We start from the raw sequence: 20,378 nt of genomic DNA on the forward strand, positions 1-20,378 counted from the left end.
AAAGGATCTGACAAAAAGCTGAATATCTCCGCAGCCTAAAAGCGCTGCCTGGTATTCCCATTTCCAGCCTCTACTGGTATATGCGAACAACATTGTGATGTACGGTTTTACTGGCTACTTTTGAATGCTGCTCGGATATTTGTGTTTTCGGAGATCCCAGTGGTCCGTAAGCTTTTTTGGTCGATAGTACATAGTCAATAACAAATTGCTCATGTTTGCACTTTGTTATGCTTGGGCATCTCTCTTGTCAGGTATGCACCTGAACAATGCGACAAGCAAAAAAAAAAAATTCAGGACGCTTAAGCTTCGCCTTTAAGAGTAGAACGCGATAGCGTTATCGGGACCCATTCGCATCGCATCGTTCGCATACGGCAAGTAGGCTTCATTCACTGCAACACTGAACGTGGGAACGCCAGCTTACAAAGACCAAGCTTACACCGATCCCCTTAAAGTCGGCTTCACTTTTAAACTGAAATGCATTGCTGGAAAGACGTTTTTCCAGGGGCAATATAAGTGGTCTTATATTAAAATGTGAAGGCCCTAGCACCTCTTTTATTTTATTAATCGTTTGCTATTGCCCCGACGCGCGCGGGTCTGGTAGAAATGCTGAAAAGGGGGTTTGTGTTTGAGTTTCCTCGTAGCAGAATTAAGTTTTCTCGTACATTCAAATTACAATCCGACGCCGATTGGTAAACAATCCGACGGCGAATCCGACGCTGAATGGTAAAGTCGTACTTAACCATTTTCGGACGAATTTCACTGTGAAAATTCAATTTTTGTTCACCAAAACCTTGCACCACGTGGAGGGCCTGTGCGGTCGATGTGGTTGGATGATTCTCTCCGCCACTCGCGATCACACGCCGGTTGCCGACGCCAGATTTTCTGCGACTAAGTGCCCCCTGAATTTTAACGCTGTCGCGTTAAAATTCAAGGGGCACTTAGTTATCCCTACGTGTATAAATGCATTACGACTACCGCACAATACCTATGGCTCTTTTAGTCGTTGAAGTAGTAACTACCGAAACGTTCTGATGCATTGTGTATTTGCGACAACCAACGGTGTTCGCCACAAGGTGTGCACAACGCAAGGTCGTGGGTTTGAGTGAGCTAATTACCTCTACCTTAAATTGTGCCTTAACTTCGCCTTAATGAACACCAAAGGTCATGGGTTCGAGTGCCTTAATTAGATCTATCTTGCCATAATTAACACTATGTAGTAATTAACTTCGCCTTAATTGACGTCATCACTTGCCTCGATTGGCTCACTTGACTTCTTGGACCATCGTGGTCATGCCAACGCCGGATTTTCCGCCTCATGAGCCATATAACGATTTCGTATTAATAACCTCTCTAGTTTCATTTGAGTACCCGGCGTTTCCCCGCATTCAGAGTATATTGCACTGTTAACCAAACTGAGCCACGGTTAACCTCCCTGCCTTTCTCTTATCATTCTTCTCTCTCTCTCTCTCTCTCTCTCTCTCTCTCTCTCTCTCTCTCTCTCTCCACGTGCCACGTCTTCCCAGGGGGAATTAGAGACAGAGCAGGAGAGCGAGCCAGGAACGAGCGGGCAAATGACGTCCACAGAAGAGCAGCCCCAGTCGCTGGACACGGAGGACATCTCCCAGATGACGGCAGCCAGCGAGGACCCAGCAGGCGACACCCTGGAGCAGGAACCTGCTGAAGACCAATTCGAAGCCGAAGCTCAAGCCATGCAACCTGCCGAACCGCCTGTGCCACAGACACACCAGTTCCTGAGGCCCACCATAGAGATCGACAGAAGTGACATCCTCCATACGGCCAAGGTGAACGCGTCTCTTTCTGGCTTATCACTGGGCTGCTGACGTTTTTCGCTTATATGCCAATCGCTTATGCTTCAATTTGTCTGCGGGACCGCAAGACTTTGTTCGAATTATCCGAAAGGTCGAATTAACAAGCGGCTGAAAAATGAATGAATTAAATTCTTTTTAAAATCCCAAGATTCTTTCCCTAGATGGACAGCTATGTGCAATAGCCACGCGATGCCGTGCTGAACGGACGAAGCAGACTGCTGAACATGGGGGTGTGACACGAGACAAAACAAGAGGAAAACGGGTGGTTTCACGGGCGGACGAGGCGTCGGCCACTAAAGAATAAAACTAAAACAGCTTCACGCCTAGGGAAGCAGTGGCACCGTCTGCTAATTTTTTTTTTTTTTTTTTTTTTTTACGTTTCCAAGCTTTTAGTAACTCCTGCGCGCAATGAAGGATGCCGGTGTCGGCCGAATAAACCACAAGCGACATGCTATCGGATTCGAACTAAACGAGTTTTCCTTCCATAGCAAGGTATATTTTCTCGCCCGGACTTTCCAGTGCGTTCGAATTAAGCGGAAGGTCGAATTAACGGGAGTCGATTGTACTAGATACGTGGTAGAAAATGGGAACTAAATAACAGATTCTGTGCGTCTGGTCCGTATGATGATGATGATGAATTGGCGTTTGATGGCGCAAGGGCCAAGTATATGTACAGGCTGTTGCACACTTACAGAAAACTCAGAGCTCATTGCATCGCGATGCGGCGACTGCTGGGGTCGGGTGCCGGCAGCAGCTCGCGCAGGCGCAGACGCTCGAGGCGCGCAGTCTTGAACCGCGTCGTCTGCTGCGGTGGCGCGCGTTGGCCACATGGTCGGGAAGCATGCTACTGTCAAGGGCAGTGCACGGATTTCATCGTTACTGCTGGAACTGAGCCGATATTCTTTACTAAGCGTTGTGTGGCGCCAACCCGTGAGCCTTCATTGGCGATAATGGAGTTCTACAAACTTTTACCAGCATGCTTCATTTGTTCTTTCGAAAGGACGTGGTACTGAGTGCGTGCACGTATATTTCTTCACTGTGTGTGCACCGGTAATACACAGCGACAGGAAACAGACACCAAAATGTGTGCACGACGTTCTCGGTCTTTATTTGACGCGAAAGGAAAACAAAGCACTCAACAATAATAACTGTGCGGGTCAAACACGATGAAACAAACGGATACGAATAATGGAATGCTTTAGGTTAAGACAATGAGCTGGAAGTGATTCTTCTCGACAACAGTTCATTCATCGTGTTTGACCCACATAGTTATTGATGAGTGCTTTGTTTTCCTTTCGCGTCAAATAAATACCGAGCACACTGCGCGCACATTTTGGTGCCTCTTTTGTGTCGCTGTGTATTACCGGTAGCACACACAGTGAAGAAATATACGTGCACGCAATCAGTACCCCAGCCTTTCGAAAGAACAAACGAAGCATGCTGTTAAAAGAAGTTGTAGAACCCCATTATCGCCAATGAAGGCTCAGAGGTTGGCGCCGCACAACGCTTAGTAAAGAATATCGGCTCAGTTTCCAGGAGTAACGATGAAATCCGTGCACTGCCCTTGACAGTAGCATGCTTCCCGACCATGTGGCCAACGCGCGCCACCGCAGCAGACGACGCGGTTCAAGACTGCGCGCCTCGAGCGTCTGCGCCTGCGCGAGCTGCTGCCGGCACCCGACCCCAGCGCTCGCCGCATCGCGATGCAATGCGCTCCGAGCCCCTAAGTGTGAAACAGCCTGCACGGGCCACAAGGTGCATAGCTTTACCACTGAAGTCAACCGCTTCTCGGAGTAGAAGGGAATCCCGGAGCTCATACACAGTTATTTTTTTAACGATGGGCCCGGGGCGAATGGGTAGGAGGCAGTGTCGTAGTGCACTGTAGCTGAAGGTTTTTAGTAGCGTTAATCGGCATTGGATCATCCACTGTCAGCCAGTACCAATAAACTAAAATTTCTCGGGCTGCCCGAATTCTTACGTCAAAGTGTCGCGCTTTCACCTGCGCAGCCCGAGATCGACGAAGGGGACTTCGGCGTGGGTCTGTCGTACACCAAGATGACCGAGGCCGAGTTCGTGGCTCGGCTAAGCATCCACGAAGCTGCCCGCACCGGGGACCTCCACGTCATCAAGCTCTTGCTCAAAAGCGATCCCAAGCGAATGGAGTGAGTGCTTGTACCATTGTGTCTGCTTCGATACATTTCAGCTGCTTATGTTGAGTGCCTGCTAGAACAAGGCTACGTTCAAATTGTCTATGATATAGCGGACGCCCAGCGGGTTCCTGTGGACCCAGAAATGTGAAGCGCTAGTGACGACGGCAAGGTCAATTCGGTATAATTATTAAAACACAGCCCTGCACAATAAACACGTAAACAGCATCCGCGCTTATCTGAACACCCCTTGCAAAAGTCGCAGCCGTTAGGATTCGACGATCAACCTTGGCCGGACGTGAGCCGATACTGCCCAAGCAGATACGTGCTGCCTGGGCACTAAGTGCTACGCAGAAATACACGGGCATATTCGTAGACCCCTTTGTCACAGCGCCGCTTAGAAGCAGGCCTCCATAACGAAATTATGCAGTTAAAGCAGTTAAGACGCCAATATACTCGGAGCTTCCCTTGCGTATGAGAACTACTGCGAATCTGTCAGTTGTTAATCAGGTTCTAGCAGTCAGGCGTATATCCTAACAATGCTTTTATGACCGCACAGCACTGACAACGGCCTGTCTCCCTCTTTCTTTTTTTTTCTTTGCTTCTGTATGACTGTTTCTGTTATCTGTTTGTGGTATGCATTCCGGTTGGCGAGTGCTAAAGCCAAGGAGTTCCTTGTTGCCAAGGGCATGCCGTCCCCTCTGGTGCGGACCCTTCCTGCTAGCTGCGATTATTTGATCAACTGCTGCACAGCGTAGTAAACGAAGTGTGGCCCACAAGTGCACGTCAAATAGCGATACAAATGCTGCTGGGAAAGTTGGTGCATGTCTTGAAACTAAGTACGAGAAAACAGATGAAACGTAAAAGGGGGACAACACGAGGGCAATATCCCAGCCAAGTTCGTCGGCAGGGTCAAACACGTAGCGTCGTTCCAAAATGTAAAATTAGATGTTTCAGAGCAGATATTGCCTGTATACGAGTTACTATACACACAATAACAGGCGTTAAAGGAACCGGCAGAGTGACATGTATAAACTGATCTCATGATGCCTTCAAAGTTAAAGTATCAAAACGATATGTAGCTAGCTACGTAAATGCTGCTTGCCAAGGCGTTTATGCGCCTTTGAGGACACAGTTTTCGCAAACAAGTATAAAGTCAATAAATACATAATTACCAAAATTTTAACATTATTTTTATTATCTTTGGGGTTATGGTATGTGTTTATATTAAACTTGACAATTCTATTCAAAGGCCAACATCATCTTGTTTTAAACTTCTAGAGCACCTCCGTTCCCAGATATTCAACATCGAATCACTCAGTATGCTAATGTTGCATTCAGGAGCTGGGAACCACGACACAAAGACGAACACGCCATGTGACGTGGCCGACTCTGTAAAACACGCCAGTCTAGAAGTCAGTCGGAGCTGGTAACTGATAAGCGTGGGCTAAGCGTGGGCATTGTTGTGATTAGCATTATGGAACATCGTTCCAGCGCACAAATAAACACAGACGGGCAGAGAAATACAACAAGAACGCCGTAGATCAACTGGTAACTGCGCCCCAGCTATCGGCAGTCGAAAACAAGAAAAGACTGACCTGCCCCTTTTTCCAGAAATAAGTCACCTCCCACGGTGGGCTTGTCCCAAGCTCGAGGTTGATATCTAAATGGCGGACGGCCACACAGCAGAACGTATATATGCACTATATCACGCGACATTAGGAGAAACACAAGTAGGTTACGCGCATTAACAATTAGTTCTTGCTCGTATTGTTCTAGAAACGCACATATTCTTGTTTCCGTGTTTCTTGTGTCTTCGTGCTTCCATGGTTATTGTGTCCTTGTTTGCGAGTGTTCCGCTTGGAATTTAATACAAAAGAGGAACCTGATTTGCAACTCCACAAGAACGTTAATATTTTGTGAGCGTTTATATTTTATGTATATGTAAACTTTAGACATTGTGTCAGTGTTTTTTTTTTCATGTCTTTCTAATCGTTCCTTCTGTTATTACCATACACTGCAAAAAAACAGCCCTCACTTTAACGGTCATGTTATCATGTTTGACAAGCCATCGGCGTCATTCCGACAAGACGTTTTTATCGCCGTGGACAAGGAGATAAGGAGAGAGCCACGAATACCACGTGAAAAAAATGTGGGCAGTTTTCACTAGTGGTGCAAGGCTGGAGTAAACAGCGGAGCTGGTGATCGACCTAGCTTCTTCCATGTTTTACTAGGCTTGGCTACGTTTTGCTAGGAAATGCTAAGTGCTGCTAGGCATGGTATTCCGAATCGGCTCGCCGCCAACGCACAAATTCTCACTTGGCCGCGCTTCAAGATGAGCGGCTTCTTCGGGCGTCCGGGTCTTCTTTGGTCGTCCCATGTCAAAGCTACATGTACTCGCCACAGAGTCAACGAGAGTTCTGCCATCGTCGCGGTGGCTCCGAGCTTTCATCTCCCGGTGACGTCACGACTAAGCTGCGCCTCCACACTAGCCGGGCACAGCTAGACAAAGCCCTACACAGCCCGCGAACCCTGTTGACGCGCAGTGACGTCACGGTTTTTGGCTCCGGCTACCCGTCGGAGCGAGGAGGTTTTGGCGGGAGCCAGAGTTCTGGTGAGGTCACGTGATCCCTCGGCGGGCGCGCGGTGTCGGTGTGGCTAGGCGAAGCATGTGCGCGGTAGCTAGGAAGGGCGGCGTGACGAGCCTTGGCGAAGCGATGGCATGCCTAGGCGAAGCGGGGCAGGCAGCTATGCCAGGTGGTTGCTAGGCGACGCGAAGTGACGTCATGGCTAGACGGAGCAGGTGCGCGGTCGTAGCAGCTGGCGCGACGTCGGAGGAGCGTTGCCGAAGCTAGGCGAAGCGAGGCGCAGCTGTGCCAAGTGGTTGCTATAGGTAACGCGCGGTGACGTCATCGCCAGGCGCAGTTTCTGGTCTATGCCACGCACCGAAACGAAGAGCTTAAACAGCTCCGCTAAAAAAGGAAAGGACGAAATTGGTCGTGATAATAACGCGACTTGACTGGACTAAATTTTGACAGCTAAATGCTTGGAAATAGAGTTGCCGAGATATTTCCCGTCACTTACTGCCCAATTATCATGTCACGTAGGCGGAGGAGCCGGCGCCACATAAAGGCACCAACCTCTCCTTAAATACAGTTAATAAAAAAAAAGACGAGCAGTGCACCACACCATGCAAACATAGTTCCTGATCAATATACACGTTCACCACATCATTACACACTGGTTTGTCGCCAAAGTTTGTTTGTTTGTTTGTTTGTTTGTTTGTTTGTTTGTTTGTTTGTTTGTTTGTTTGTTTGTTTGTTTGTTTGAACTTACTCTGCGCTGGATGCCACAATCCGATGTTAGACCTAATGGCAGCGCTCCTTATTCCTTGATTACAGTACATTTACGCAGCCTTTTTACATTGCGAACGCCGAGTGAGCTTTGCTTTCCATGCTATTGCAGAACTGTCGATGAACGAGGCTGGACGCCCATTCACTTAGCAGCAGCAAACGGACACGCAGAGGTTGTGCGGGTGAGTTGTTTGCCGCTTCCGCGTGGCGGATCTAAGCGTGACGAGTAGAACCGTAAGCTTATTTCCTTTTTAGTGTTAGTTTCCAGACTTTTAGTACTATATTTCACACGTAGAGTTTTGTCATTCTATGCTTGTCGCATATGAACATTTACTCTTGCCCCTGTCAAAGTGCAATTATCGGGTACAAACCCACCAATCCTTTTGTGGCTTTTAGTCTGTGCCCCCAGCATTTTGTGCATGCTATAAACGTACCATAATGTCGAAATAAAATTAATGAGAAAAATGAATGAATTCTTTGCGATTCGTACGTTATCATTTCATATGCGCCTTTCCTATCCTTTTGACGGAGGCGGTTGTTGTGCTCCTTTCGGAGGCAGTTTCCAGCCTGTCTCTGACTTTTATTCATGCTTTTTCAGTTCTATGGTAATAATATTAATAAGTACTACGCGCACTGTCACTGATGTGTCGCTACAGAGGATTGACGCTCAGCATCGCACAAACTGTACTGAATGGCGCGCAGGCACGTGCACACACGATAAATTATGTAATAGATTGTATTTGAAGGAAAAGCAATGTGTCTGTTACACTTTTCTTGGAGCACTATAGATGTAACGAAGCCAAATGTCGAAACGATGGAACATGTCACTGATGAGTTACAAGACAAGGGAAACCTTCAATTAAAGTTCATGCAAGAGCCACTGGGATATGACAAAATTGTGTAGATAAATAAAGAATATAACAAATAAAAAATAGCAAAGGGAGGAGTACTCTGCGAATAATCACTGCCCACGATTTTGCATCGCGCAGTACCTGGCGGTTGAAGGCGCTGACGTGGCTGCTCTCGACCCAACAAGCTACACGGCGATGCACTTGGCTGCGATGAACGGTCACAACGCATGCCTCGAGGTAAACCTGTTTCTTTGCCTCGCTTCCCTGCGTCGACGCACTTCGCGCATACCGCGTGTAGTAGTAGTAGTAATCGGTTGTTTATTAGAGCGCAGCTCTTGAGCGTCCGTTCCTGCGTTGACCGTCAGCGTTCCCGGCGTAACCGAGCGAACAAGCGCAGCGGATGAAAGAGCGAACGCGGAGCGCATCGGGGGATGAAAAAAATGGGCGAGAGCGAACAGAGCGCGAGGAGGAAAGCGGAGGAGGAGGGTATGGCGAAAGCGTGAGAAGCAAAGCGTAGTCGCGCCAACGACCACTACGAGATGGCGCCAGAGTAGTGCGCCGTCGTCTGTTCACCGATTACTTCTTTATCTTTCTTTGGTCACTGCTTTTCGCCAGCTAACAAATGTTAAACGTTATCCCTCGACGCACGACGCGCCTGCATGTATCAGATGTTTCTCTAATATTATCGATAGTTCTGTCCGTTCGCTGTTGTCACGAAAGCTTTCTTGTAATCTGATTGCATGCGCGACGCGAATTGTGTAGTACTTAATGGAAGCCACGCGGACACCAGTGGTTACACTGGAACCTTCGACGAGTCATGTATTAAAGCCGACGCGCTTGAACCGCAGATCGGACTCTGCTACATGTGTCTCTCAAGTTCATTGCCTCAATACGTTTATCGCGAAATGAAAACACGCATAGAACTACGCTCAAACTTCGCATTAGGGAGTATCGTAATCGTCGGTGAACATTTTATATGAATAACACCGATAAATAAAGGGGGGAAAAGGGATTACTACTGAGCGCAAAAAAAAATTTCAGCGAAATCTGCTGACACCTGAACAGCGGTCAGCAGCGGTAAGAGCGTAATACGCAAAAAAATGCAATTTATAGTTTGACTTAGCGGTTTTATGGCAGTTATATTTGCAACAATGAAGCCAGTTAGTGTTCAGGGGACGTGAGTTCATTAATAATCTGCACATGGGCACCTGCACGTCAACATCCATTTCTAAATTTGCCGCAAAAGACGCTTCGTGTGCGTGTGCTCGCTAATGAAATCCAAGCGGTTACAGTTGAGCCGATGCCTTCCACTAGGCGTCTTTCATAACTCATTTGCTGCTTTGGGAAGACAGAATTGCGTGTCGATAGCTGAATATTATTTTATGGTTAACTCTGTGGAACGGGCGGTCTTTGCAAGCAGGTCGAATATCACCTCGGCGCACGTCAGGCAACGGAACTAATTTAGTTGATATATCGCATTGTGCACACGTAGGCATACACCACCCCATTGCCGTATTTAAGAGGTGCATGAACATGAATGATGACACGAGTGATGTGCAATTCACGTTCGTTTTCATGTATATTATTTCGCGATAGACATGCCCTTTAAAATATCAAGTGGGTCAAGATTAGCACGCACTACTGCATATAGCATGCAGCACCAATCATCGCGACACCATAACGATCACATCCCGCATTTCTGCAGGTACTGCTGAAGGTGGGAGCCGACGTGGATAATATCACTGCCGACGGCTTCACGCCCTTACACTTGGCCGCCCTCAAGTGAGACTGCTTTCTCGTTTCTAAACGCGCATCTCTCAGGCACACCGCGTACAAACCCCGGCTTGTTTCCGAAACCTGCCGCTCTGAGGATCTGTCTAGTATTCAACATAAAAATGTCAAGAGCCAAGCTTTGTTAGCATGCTTTCAGACGGCGAATTGAAATTCAGCTGCGGTTTATGTCGCATATGCCTCTCGGCATCAACGCGACGCTGTGTCCTCTTCCGCATAGCGAAAGCATCACGTTTGGTTTTGGGTGGATGCTTCGCATAATGCAGGTAGGCCGACGTGTAATCAATCTTTCTCGGCCGCTTATTATTTATTGCAGACATACAGTACAGAATTTAAAAGAGAAAGGGCTTACCAAGTGTCGACGCTAAAGTAGACAAGGTCGACCGACATGGTGGTTCAAATGATTGAAATATTATTATGATATCTTTCTATTCTGACTCCATTCTGTCTCTTCTTTATGTGCATTGTTCACTCATTTTGTACCTTATTCACATCGTATTTGACGCGTAATCACGTGAACCTTAATTGTCTTAATCTGTAGCGTTGACACTTGGTTGACCCTTTCTTGCTTTGACTCAGAGGCCAGGTGGGCCGATCAATGAGATAATCCAGTCTATAATGAAACGCAGTTATTTTCGACTATATTGGCGCTAATCACGCCCGTACCATTCGTTTTACCTACTCTGCGGCTAATTCTCGCTTCTTGTGGGCACCGCCGAAGCCACTTCAAGACACCATTGACTCGTTTAAGGTACATTGAAGCTGCGCGATCGGACGAGGACGAAAAAAAAACATACACAACATCGCGCTGCTTCAAAATACCTTCAAAATGAACCAACTCGCCCACACCAAGCTGCTGCTACTGCTTAGTCCAAGCCACAGTATATATCTTACACCGTGGTCCAAGCGAACAAACTCGCTGCATTACCCAAAAGTAGGCCGTATGGCGGCTTTGCCTCAACATGCCTATTTCTACGGTGGTGCACGCTTTACAGGTGTATAATGCGATGTGGTTAAGGTTTAAATGCCTAAGCATTTCTATGCTCACCCAACGAGAAAACTGTCCGTCAGTCCATCCGTCCTTCCCGTAAGACGATCGCTTTCAAGATATGGGCCCGCGCGTCTCTCTTCCACGAGGAGCGGCAAAAACACCGCGCGCGGAGCTGTCAGCAGTCGGCACTCTCCGTCCGCTTCGTGGATCGCTTTGAAGATAGGCTTCGCGCTGCCGTGCCAGAGTACGTTTGATCGGTCCATTCCGCCGCCAGAGTCCTTTGATCGCGGTACATAATGGTTCGACATGGATGGACAAGGCGCTAAAGAGCGATAACTGCTTATGATGGTCGGAACGTCATCAGCGCACCTGGCGCCGCCACCTGCAGTACTTTGCTTGCGTTATCAATGCACCTTGCGCCGCCGTCCGAACCAGTTCGTGTCGCCGCAGCGCTGTCGTTTGTACTGATCGGATCAAGTGTCACAACACTAATAATGACACAGAACAGCATGGAGATGAGCAAGTGGCACACTGCTTACGCATACTTAGACAACTCCCAGAGGAGTTCCTGCGTAAACTTTTTTATTATAGTGGCGCTAATTACGCATGTACCCTTTTATATAATCTAGGACTACGTTTCGCTTCTTGTTTCGTTGTGACCTACGATTTGATACTTCTTGCGACTCGCCATGGCGCTATAGAGGCGCGAATATGTCGTTTTTTTTCTAGAAGTGGTTACAAGATACCCAGATTCCAGATACGCTAAACCAGTGTGAATCAACTAAGATGACTTTGTGTTCAAAAAGTCACAGGCCTGCGCAGCACACGCAGCACAGTCACAGCGTAAGCTGGTGGAGCGACTTAAGAGTAGCAATTTCGGCACAACGGACCACAGGGTCTTCGCGGCAAAGTCTCTTTGCCTCGTTTTGACGAGAGCGATCTCAACTGTCCACCCGGCGTCGACGGCGAGCTGCGGTTTGTAATGCTCTCTGCACAGCAGTCTGCTGTGCCCGATGATGCTTCGTTGTAGCCGCGCACGTAGCTCTATGATTCGCTTCTTCAGCAGCGGTTCATACCTTGCGAGGAGACGCCATAACGTGTACCGAAGAGGTACCGCGAATACGTGGCGCACATCTCACATCGGGATCGCGTTTATTGCGCCCCTTGTCTGAATCGCATCTCGTCGTCTGCGCCTGTGCATGCAGTTTTTGCAGGCGCCTTAACTAGATGGCGCCACCATACTGGCGGAGGTAGGGTGCGCTGGCATCGAGGCACCCTAGGCGGAGGCTCGGGTCGTCTGTGCCTGCGCGCGTGCCTAAGGGCGCGTATAAAGGGAATTTTTCTTCTGCCTGATAGCAAGCGCTTGCGTGGCTCAGTGGTAAAGTATCCAACTCCCACGCAGAGGGCCTGGGCTCTGTCCCGGCGGAGACCGGGTACTTTTCGCATTTCGGGCGATAGCGGTTACGCGGCGGCGGCGGACAACAACGCGAACCGAAACGGCTATTAGAATGAGCCCATAACAGCTTACGCTGTAAAAGAAATATGGTGCACGCTTACATCTGTGTGACTCCGAAAAGCATGCTCAAGGCCCAAGTTCGACCGCTTTTGAAGCTCTTGAACAAGGATTTTCAGTGTAACCAGGGTACGTCTTCCACGACAATCACTTCGGTGATACTATCGCCTTCGCGTGACGTAGGGCGCAACAAGCCAATCAGCTCATGCGATTTCGCTCAACCAGCCAATCAGCGCGCGCCTGACGGCGATACTGTCGCCAGGGCCCAGGCGATACTATCGCCGAAAGTGATCTTCGCAGAATACGTTCCCAGTATGCATCAGTGTTCCCTTGTATAGAGAATCTTGCGTCCGTGCGGTCGTGACACACCAACGGCAAGGTGGAAATTCGGGGAAACTAGAGAAGCAAACTGTGTGCCATATGTCAAACCGGTCTATCGCCGAAAGTGATGCATACGTTGCCAGTATGCATCAGTGTTCGCTTATATAGAGAATCTTGCATCCGTGCGGTCGTGGCACACCAACGGCAAGGTGGAAATACGGGGAAACTAGAGGAGAAGCAAACTGCGTGTCACATGTCAAACCGATCTCTCAATTGTGTGCAGCAACTACGCGGACTGCGTGCGCACGCTCCTTTCGTGGGGCGCCAACCTGGCGGTGGAAGGACGCGCTGGGCCGCACCGTGCAGGACATGGTCGAGGAGTATGCCCTGGACGACGTGTCGGCGCTGCTCTCCGGCCTCTGGGCGCACGTCGACAAGTACACGCAGTCTCGAAAGCAGTCAGTATATTCACTCGCTTATATATATTATGTGCACGCATGTGACCGCAGATTCGCTACAGGCCATTTCACATTTCGCGGTTTCGGCAGGCGAACTTGCCTAACTTTTTTTTTAATGCGTTCTTCATCGTGACCTGCAAAATCATTTAGTCAACGAAAACAGTGATGCCGTAAGGTTATACCACAACTTTCTAATAGGGGCGACGCACTGTGGTTTTCATCGCTGTGCGTTTTATATTGGTTCATTTTCCTGCGAATATCTTTACACAGTATCGTCACGTTGTCGTGATGGTGAATAACTAGACTGCGGCACAGTGGCGAGTCAGGAAACTAACTTTTTTGGGCGAAGCTGTGCCCACAAAAAGGGTACACTCGGACAGAGTGATAATGACGAGCACATGAGTGGATCATCGAAAATCGATGTGATCTGCGGATCAGACGCGTTGGCTATTTATACATAGCTCAAAGAAACTTCCGGCGTAATCGCTGGCTCTCGCGTAAATTCTAGAATGCGCACCACTATTCACGTCACGCAGGCAATCTGATTGCACAAGGCTCGGCGACAACATAGGCAACAGATAGAACTAGCGATAACACTTGAGAAACTTCCGATACAGAAAGGCGCGTCTTGCGTTGAGCGCTAGCTTATACCATTTGTTAGCCAGTAAATAGTAGTGAGTATGCACTTGCGCGGGTTGTCCTTGGTTGTTACAGAAAGTGGCCTTTATCAAAATTATGCAACCCATCTAGAGTGTGCATCCAATAGGATGCACTCTTGCAACGTTCTCCAGTCGCTTCGGAGGTGTGCCGCGCGGCCCAGATGACCGATTTGGCCTTTTGGCTTGTGACACTTGACAGGAACACTGTTCGCACCGACCAAGGAGGACCCACTGCATGCTTGGTCGCGTGTGTCATGTCTCTGCTGTTTTGATGGCTGCATCAAGGAAGGAAATAAGCTAGCAAGGGGCATTACGTTACGCAGCCAGCCTTGACAAGCCAACTAGTCGAGAAGCCATTCCTTTTGCTTTTGTCCCTCAAAAAGTCGGCCCAACACGTGACTTCTAAGCCTCAGCGTATTGCCGAGACTATTTGTTTCTCGGTAGTTTTTAATCAATGCGGCAGTTGCTCAGCTGCCTGCTGTAGGTATAGCTCTGCCGGCAGAGCGGGAGCACTAAAACCTACCGCGCTATCTGACCTGGCGATCACGAGTTGGGCAGACTCGTTTGGCTTCAACCGCGTTGCGCAATTAGTACCCCCACTTAGTTCTTTCCTTCCTGTATGGTTGGCTGCAACAGCATCGACTGCATCAGCGTGAACTCAATTCGCAGGAACGGGCAGTCAGGGAGCAGCGGCCGGAAGCGTTCGACCCGAAAGCTGGTGCAGATGGCAGCAGCAGCCATGGGCAAGCGGTGACCGCGGAAGCAAGCTCATCGTGCCTTTCGACCTTCAGCCATTGGGATGAGGACTGGACCGCGCCACAAAGTGCGAACACTCCCGACATAGCTGCAACCGAACTGCCAAGTACCCGGACCGGCTTGTCGGAAATTGAGGTCGCGATTACGGTACCACGCCGCCCACCATACAAAGCGTTCATTGACGCGCCACGCCGGCAGGCATCGCGTCGCATGGTAACCGCCAAGACACTGGCTAGCATCTGAAGCCAGGAAACTTGTCCCAGTGATCATTGTTCACTACACGAACGTGGGGTGCTATTCTGGACACACCCTTCCGCCGTGTTGGCGTTTTGGTCCACTCAAATCTTGTCAACCAATCAGAACTGACAAGATGGCGAATTTGACAATATGGCGGAATTTGACAGCGCTCGGATGACGACAAAATTGGCTACCGAACAGCCGAGTCGTCAGCTGAGCAGCAACGCAGCGGCGCCTTCAGAAAAATGCCAAAGCGTCGAGGCGCACACACTCAAAGAGCAACAGAGCTGAACAACGATTGAGCCTGGTGCTGACAGTTCGTCGCTTCGGGCCTAGACGAGATGCCGGAAATTCGGCAACATGCGGCAGGTGCCTCAGCAATAGAACATCTTATTTCCTGCAAGCCGGTCCTGGTAAAGGGCGCTGCTGCTTGGTTGGCGCCAGAAAAACACATTCTACATAACACGTTGACAGGAGTTGCAGCGTCTGGCACAAGGGAAGCGTTATCAGCAACACAAGGGACGCGTTCTATGCACTCATGCGATTCACAAGAAGACACGGCTACCTCTGACATGATTACTGATCTGTGTCAGGTGCTGAAATAATTTATAGACAACACAATGGTGGCTGTCATTCCATCTGAATTGTCCGCGTGGCGATAATATTGTTATGAAGACACTGGTCATTTCATGTCGGTCGTTATACGCGGTTCTGCGTGTATTCGCCCTTAGTTTTCAGAGTCGATAGCAACGAAATTCTGAAGCCTCTACACATCATAAGAGGAGGCTCGGTCAAAATTTCTCGGTGACATTACCCTGAACACACACACACACAAAATGTGTTTTCAATTTCGACAGTCTTATTCAGCACGTCTTAATCCATTGGAGAAAAAAAAATTCAGCGTCGTAAATGAAGCTGTAATCTCCGTGCATGAAAGAATGTTTCTCATCCCAAGTTTTCTATGAAAGTTATAAAATGAAGGGACCACAAAATGGGGGAGTTTTTCTGGCGCGTCAGTGGAAGTTATCGGCGCGATAAATTCGCAACAATCTCACCTCAACACCGCTCGAACTTGCCGCAAATAGCCCGCAGGACAAATCCCCACACAGAGCGGCGCGAGTGAGTTCATCGTAACTAGTACGACGATAACGAAAAGGTGCTGTGATCGCTGTTAGTTTGTGCGTCGTAGCAATTAGCGCTTCCATCACAGCCATTTGCGAAACAGACTGCACTGCAGGCCCCACGTTTGAAAGATCAGCACGCTTTACGTGGAACAAAATTTGTTACTGCGAACGGTTGTGGCAGCTCCGATCTAATAAATGCGCTAAAGGAGACCACTCTCAGTTCATGCAGCGGTTATTTTATGAAAACATATTATCTGCGAGAGCTCAATATGTACAGGGTACCCAGCAAGCTTTAGCTAAGGTTTCAAAAATATGCCGCTGTGCTAGGGCACATAACTAAATGCATGATGGCCACTCTACGGACATAGTATTTTTTTTTTTTTTACATTCTTCTCAATAACAAAGAATTATTCAGCTTGGCGAATATTAAATTTGGGATCTGTGTGAGATGTGCATAAGTCAGTTCGACAACTTTCTCAGTATAGAAAAATAGGACTTGCACCACAATGTGGCCAAGATGGTTTTGTTTTCGTCTTCATATAGCGTACAGGCACACTTCTAAAAGCTTCGCTGAAGTTATAGCTGGGATAGCCTGTACAATGCGGTTCAACGAGCATAGAAATTATATGTAAAATTTGGCTAGAAATAGATGGTTCATAATGTTACCGTCCGTCGAGCTTCTTGCATTAGCACCATTACAAATTCGTTGTGGCAGTTATGGACTCGAGCTCCAAGGTGAAAATCCAGAGTATCCTCATGTAGGAAGCCTCCTAAGCTGTGGAACGGACCTCCATTCAACAGTTTTCAAATATTTCTGTGTAAAGGGTAGTTTTCAATATGCAAAACAAACACCTATCTGAGCTCAGCGAGATACATACACTAATCAACAGCCTTTGAATTAGGACAGCGAAGATATTGAAAAAAGAAAACATTGAAATATATGGTTAAACTTTAAGTTGCTGTAAAGAAACATGATAAGAGCAGACAACAGAAGTGAGCCATACGCGTGCAATGTAGTCTTAAGCCAAGTAAGATATTTGTCGTTGAGTGATGTCAGGCTGCTACCGGTCAAAGAAGATGTGCAGGTTTTTGAATCGCAAATGGCACGAGTGAGGAAGTTGCTGCAGGGACAATGGAAGCCACCGTCAAGAGAAGCGCGCTATATATGCAACTGGGAAATCAATTTACTCGTTGCCGAGTATGCGCCGTAGATGTTAGAAGTCGCGGTGCTCTCACAGAGAGCGCATTTCGAACAAAACAGGCCAGCGATGCTGCAGTATTGTTTCGCCTTTGAGGCGAGCTGTTCATTCATCCATTCAGCTGTACATTTAATAATGGGACAACGCCTGCTGTGCGCAGCGTCTTGTCCACACTTTCCTCATCGCTAACCCGCCTTTCTACAGCGAAGAGTGAGACGCGGTGTACAACTCGCCCGTACGGAAACTCGTGCTGTTTCATGGGTCTGGTAGCTCGATTCCGCCGAGATTATATAGTTCATTAAGGAGCTGCAGTCACCACCTCAAGTGCGACACCAACAAAAGCGGCACCAAAGCAGCACAAAGAGCTCACATATTGTTTCAAAAACAAACGAAAAAAGATGTCTTAAAAGGAGTTTTAGCTTGTCCGCAAACGTTTTGCCCTTTGTTGAGTACTGGGTTACCATTGCCGTAAATGTGAGCAGCCGGGTTGCCGCAGACCTTAAACCAGAAAGGGGAAAACCTATTATTGCAGTGATTAACCATATTCAACTTTTCTGCTGTTGTAAAGCATCGGCAACAGCGTAAATGTAACCATGCAGTTCATTTTAATTTTCCTTAACAGACTCACCAACATAATACTGAAAAGCATGTACTCGTAATTAGACAAAGCACCACAAGATGTCGCTAACAACATTACTACTGATGTTGGTAACGGGTTACCGGGTTATCGGAGACGGGTTTCCGGTAACCCGGTATTCTGTAAGAGCTTGCGAACCAGCTATAACTTTATAAAGATCTTTCTTAGCAGGGTCTGCGATGAAATATGCAACATATGGGTGCTTAATGTGCTGCAATTAAGTGCTGTGTACATTGTGGCATGGCCACGCTCGAACGCGAGCGCGGCCGTGGAAACGAGCCAGCGATTCGTGAAAGCCGGTGGATAGGCAGCGTTTGCTTATTTCCAGGAGTTTACCAGGAGATTAGCAAATACACATTGCACTTACAACATAAAGTTAAACTATGTTCTCAACAACCCATGAAACTGCACGAGTCACGTGTGTAACAGCGGGCAGAAAGCTGTGCATTCATAAAGCGAGTGTGTACACACAATTTCCGACCACCATAGTGCCCACCTTTCACTTACGATCACTCCTCGAGGTGCACGCAGTTTTCGACATCATGCACACAACTTGGCCTGAGCAATATAGCCTGCGCTCCGCAAATGCACCACCTATAGCACAGTCCAATTTTACAGTTCTTGTGCTTACAAGGTCCACGCTAATATGCATACTGATCCTTTATAACTTCGCAGTAGCTTCGCAATTTTATTCCAACTTATATTCAGCAGCACAGAGTAGATACCGATGCCTGCAGGTAGCGCCACTGTACAGGCAAGCTATGCAGGTTTGTTTCCGTTCCTCCCCGTGCAAAAAGTAACTGCTTGATTCGAAGGAGCAACACCTTGGGACGATTGTGCACTTTTGCTCTATTAGCAATGCTTACATTGATTGATTGATTGGTTTATTGGTTTATTTATTTATTTATTGTCGTTCAATTGCAGCCACGAAAACATATGCATTCCTTTCCTGAATAACTATCCGTTCCGGATCTTTTCTTTAGAATTCAAAAGGTTTATGAGCAATGCATTTCACTTGAATGATATATATAGAAATACTAAAAGCATGTAACAAGAGCGTCGTTCTAATATGAACCACCACGAGAAATACCGCAAGCGACCACAAGTATGACACGAGAAAGAAAAAATTAGTGTCATATATGTGACGCGATGAACCAATTTTCCCAAGGTCTTATTCCACGCATGCAGATTGCACAGCGCCCATTTGACCTGCTTTGATCGCGCAAATCCTCACATTGGTTAAATGCAAGGGACCAACCGCAGCAGAAAACACCATGCAAACACAAGGAAATGTCGGCATAATAAAATACACATGACCGAAGCTTAGCAACAACTTGGCGATCTCGTATTACGTGTTCTGGTGCTACACAGCGTATTCGGGGACCACCAACGCAGCATCATGCTGTCACGCAGTGAATCAGTCACTACGATGTTAAATACGGCTGAGCACGAGGTCCCAGGTTCGGTTGCCGTTCGCAGAGGCCTCGTTGCTATGCGGTTGGATGCACATATATATAAATCCTCTGTGCGCCACGAGTTAGGCGCACATGGAGTCCAGGCGGTAGAAATTAACCGGCAGCCTCCTTGATACAACGTCTCTCATATAGGCAAAATTTAGCTTTGGGACGTGTAAAACGCTCGCCATTGCTTCGATCTAACTTCAAGTGCTTCGTTCGGCACTCCAGGTATATTGTACAGCTCCACTGTTGCAACTGCGCGCGTTTAGTCTCCCAAGCAAGCAAATTGTACCGAGCTTCGGAAGGTTAAAACCCCACAATTAATTCATTTTCTCGGACCTTTTTGCATCGTCTAACGTGATACATTCAACTAAATAAGGTAAGAAAGGCCAATTTAGGCCGACGTATGCTTAGAAATTATTAACACGATATAACACATTCGGGAAGTTTCCGGGAACGAGGTGCGAAATTAGCACGCCGACGACCTATAACAGATGTACAAGATTCACTGAAGTGAGGATTTACACGACGCGCGTATCTGCCCGCACATAACCTTGCGCGCGCACGTTAACACAAAATCAGTAAACAGCATGCACGATTTCAACGGAGCGCGCCACGCAATCATATAATCGCCCAAGCCTGGCGCACTCTCGTCACGCGCGTCATCTCATACGTGCCTTGCCTCATACATACTATACTTTCTGAAAGGTTTTATATACATATACAATAGTCAACACCACCCGACCCGTTTCATCACCAGTGTACAGTTATTACACGCACCTTAGCAATCCGCGCAACCAATTATGCGACCTCCCATGGCCGAGAACGCCGACACGCCCGGCGACGGAGAGACCTTCATACGAGGCCACAATTGATGAAGTTGACTGCCACCTTACTGCTGGTGATGCGAAAAAGAGTGTTGGTCCCAAGTCATCTCGCAGATATCAAAATTGAATGCGAACATGGCTTCACTCGACACCTCGTTATTTTGTTGTCTGCGTTGTGACAAAACATTTTCCTCCCGAAACCCTCAGTTCGTGTAACCATAGCCTCCT

At 47.9% G+C, this 20,378-nt stretch overlaps 2 protein-coding genes across 2 annotated transcripts in view; one reads left to right on the forward strand and one right to left on the reverse strand.

Moving 5' to 3' along the window:
* Nucleotides 1–1,495: 1,495 nt before the first annotated feature.
* The window catches only part of LOC119452966 (transmembrane channel-like protein 7), an 85,028-nt gene continuing 66,145 nt past the window's right edge, over nucleotides 1,496–20,378 (reverse strand). Inside the window, exon 16 of the mRNA XM_049667447.1 lies at nucleotides 1,496–1,674. Coding sequence (XP_049523404.1) covers nucleotides 1,530–1,674 — 145 coding nt within the window. The 3' untranslated portion in view covers nucleotides 1,496–1,529. The remainder of the gene's footprint in view (nucleotides 1,675–20,378) is intronic.
* Nucleotides 1,685–15,125, forward strand: LOC119453970 (ankyrin repeat and SOCS box protein 9). Its single transcript, XM_037715995.2, has 7 exons — nucleotides 1,685–1,802; nucleotides 3,837–3,991; nucleotides 7,442–7,511; nucleotides 8,319–8,417; nucleotides 9,886–9,962; nucleotides 13,080–13,254; nucleotides 14,583–15,125. Exons 1-7 carry the CDS (start codon nucleotides 1,710–1,712, stop codon nucleotides 14,910–14,912), a joined length of 999 nt encoding a protein of 332 aa, XP_037571923.2. The 5' UTR covers nucleotides 1,685–1,709; the 3' UTR covers nucleotides 14,913–15,125.

Source organism: Dermacentor silvarum, chromosome 5, assembly GCF_013339745.2.
Source record: "Dermacentor silvarum isolate Dsil-2018 chromosome 5, BIME_Dsil_1.4, whole genome shotgun sequence".
NCBI classification, from domain to species: domain Eukaryota; kingdom Metazoa; phylum Arthropoda; class Arachnida; order Ixodida; family Ixodidae; genus Dermacentor; species Dermacentor silvarum.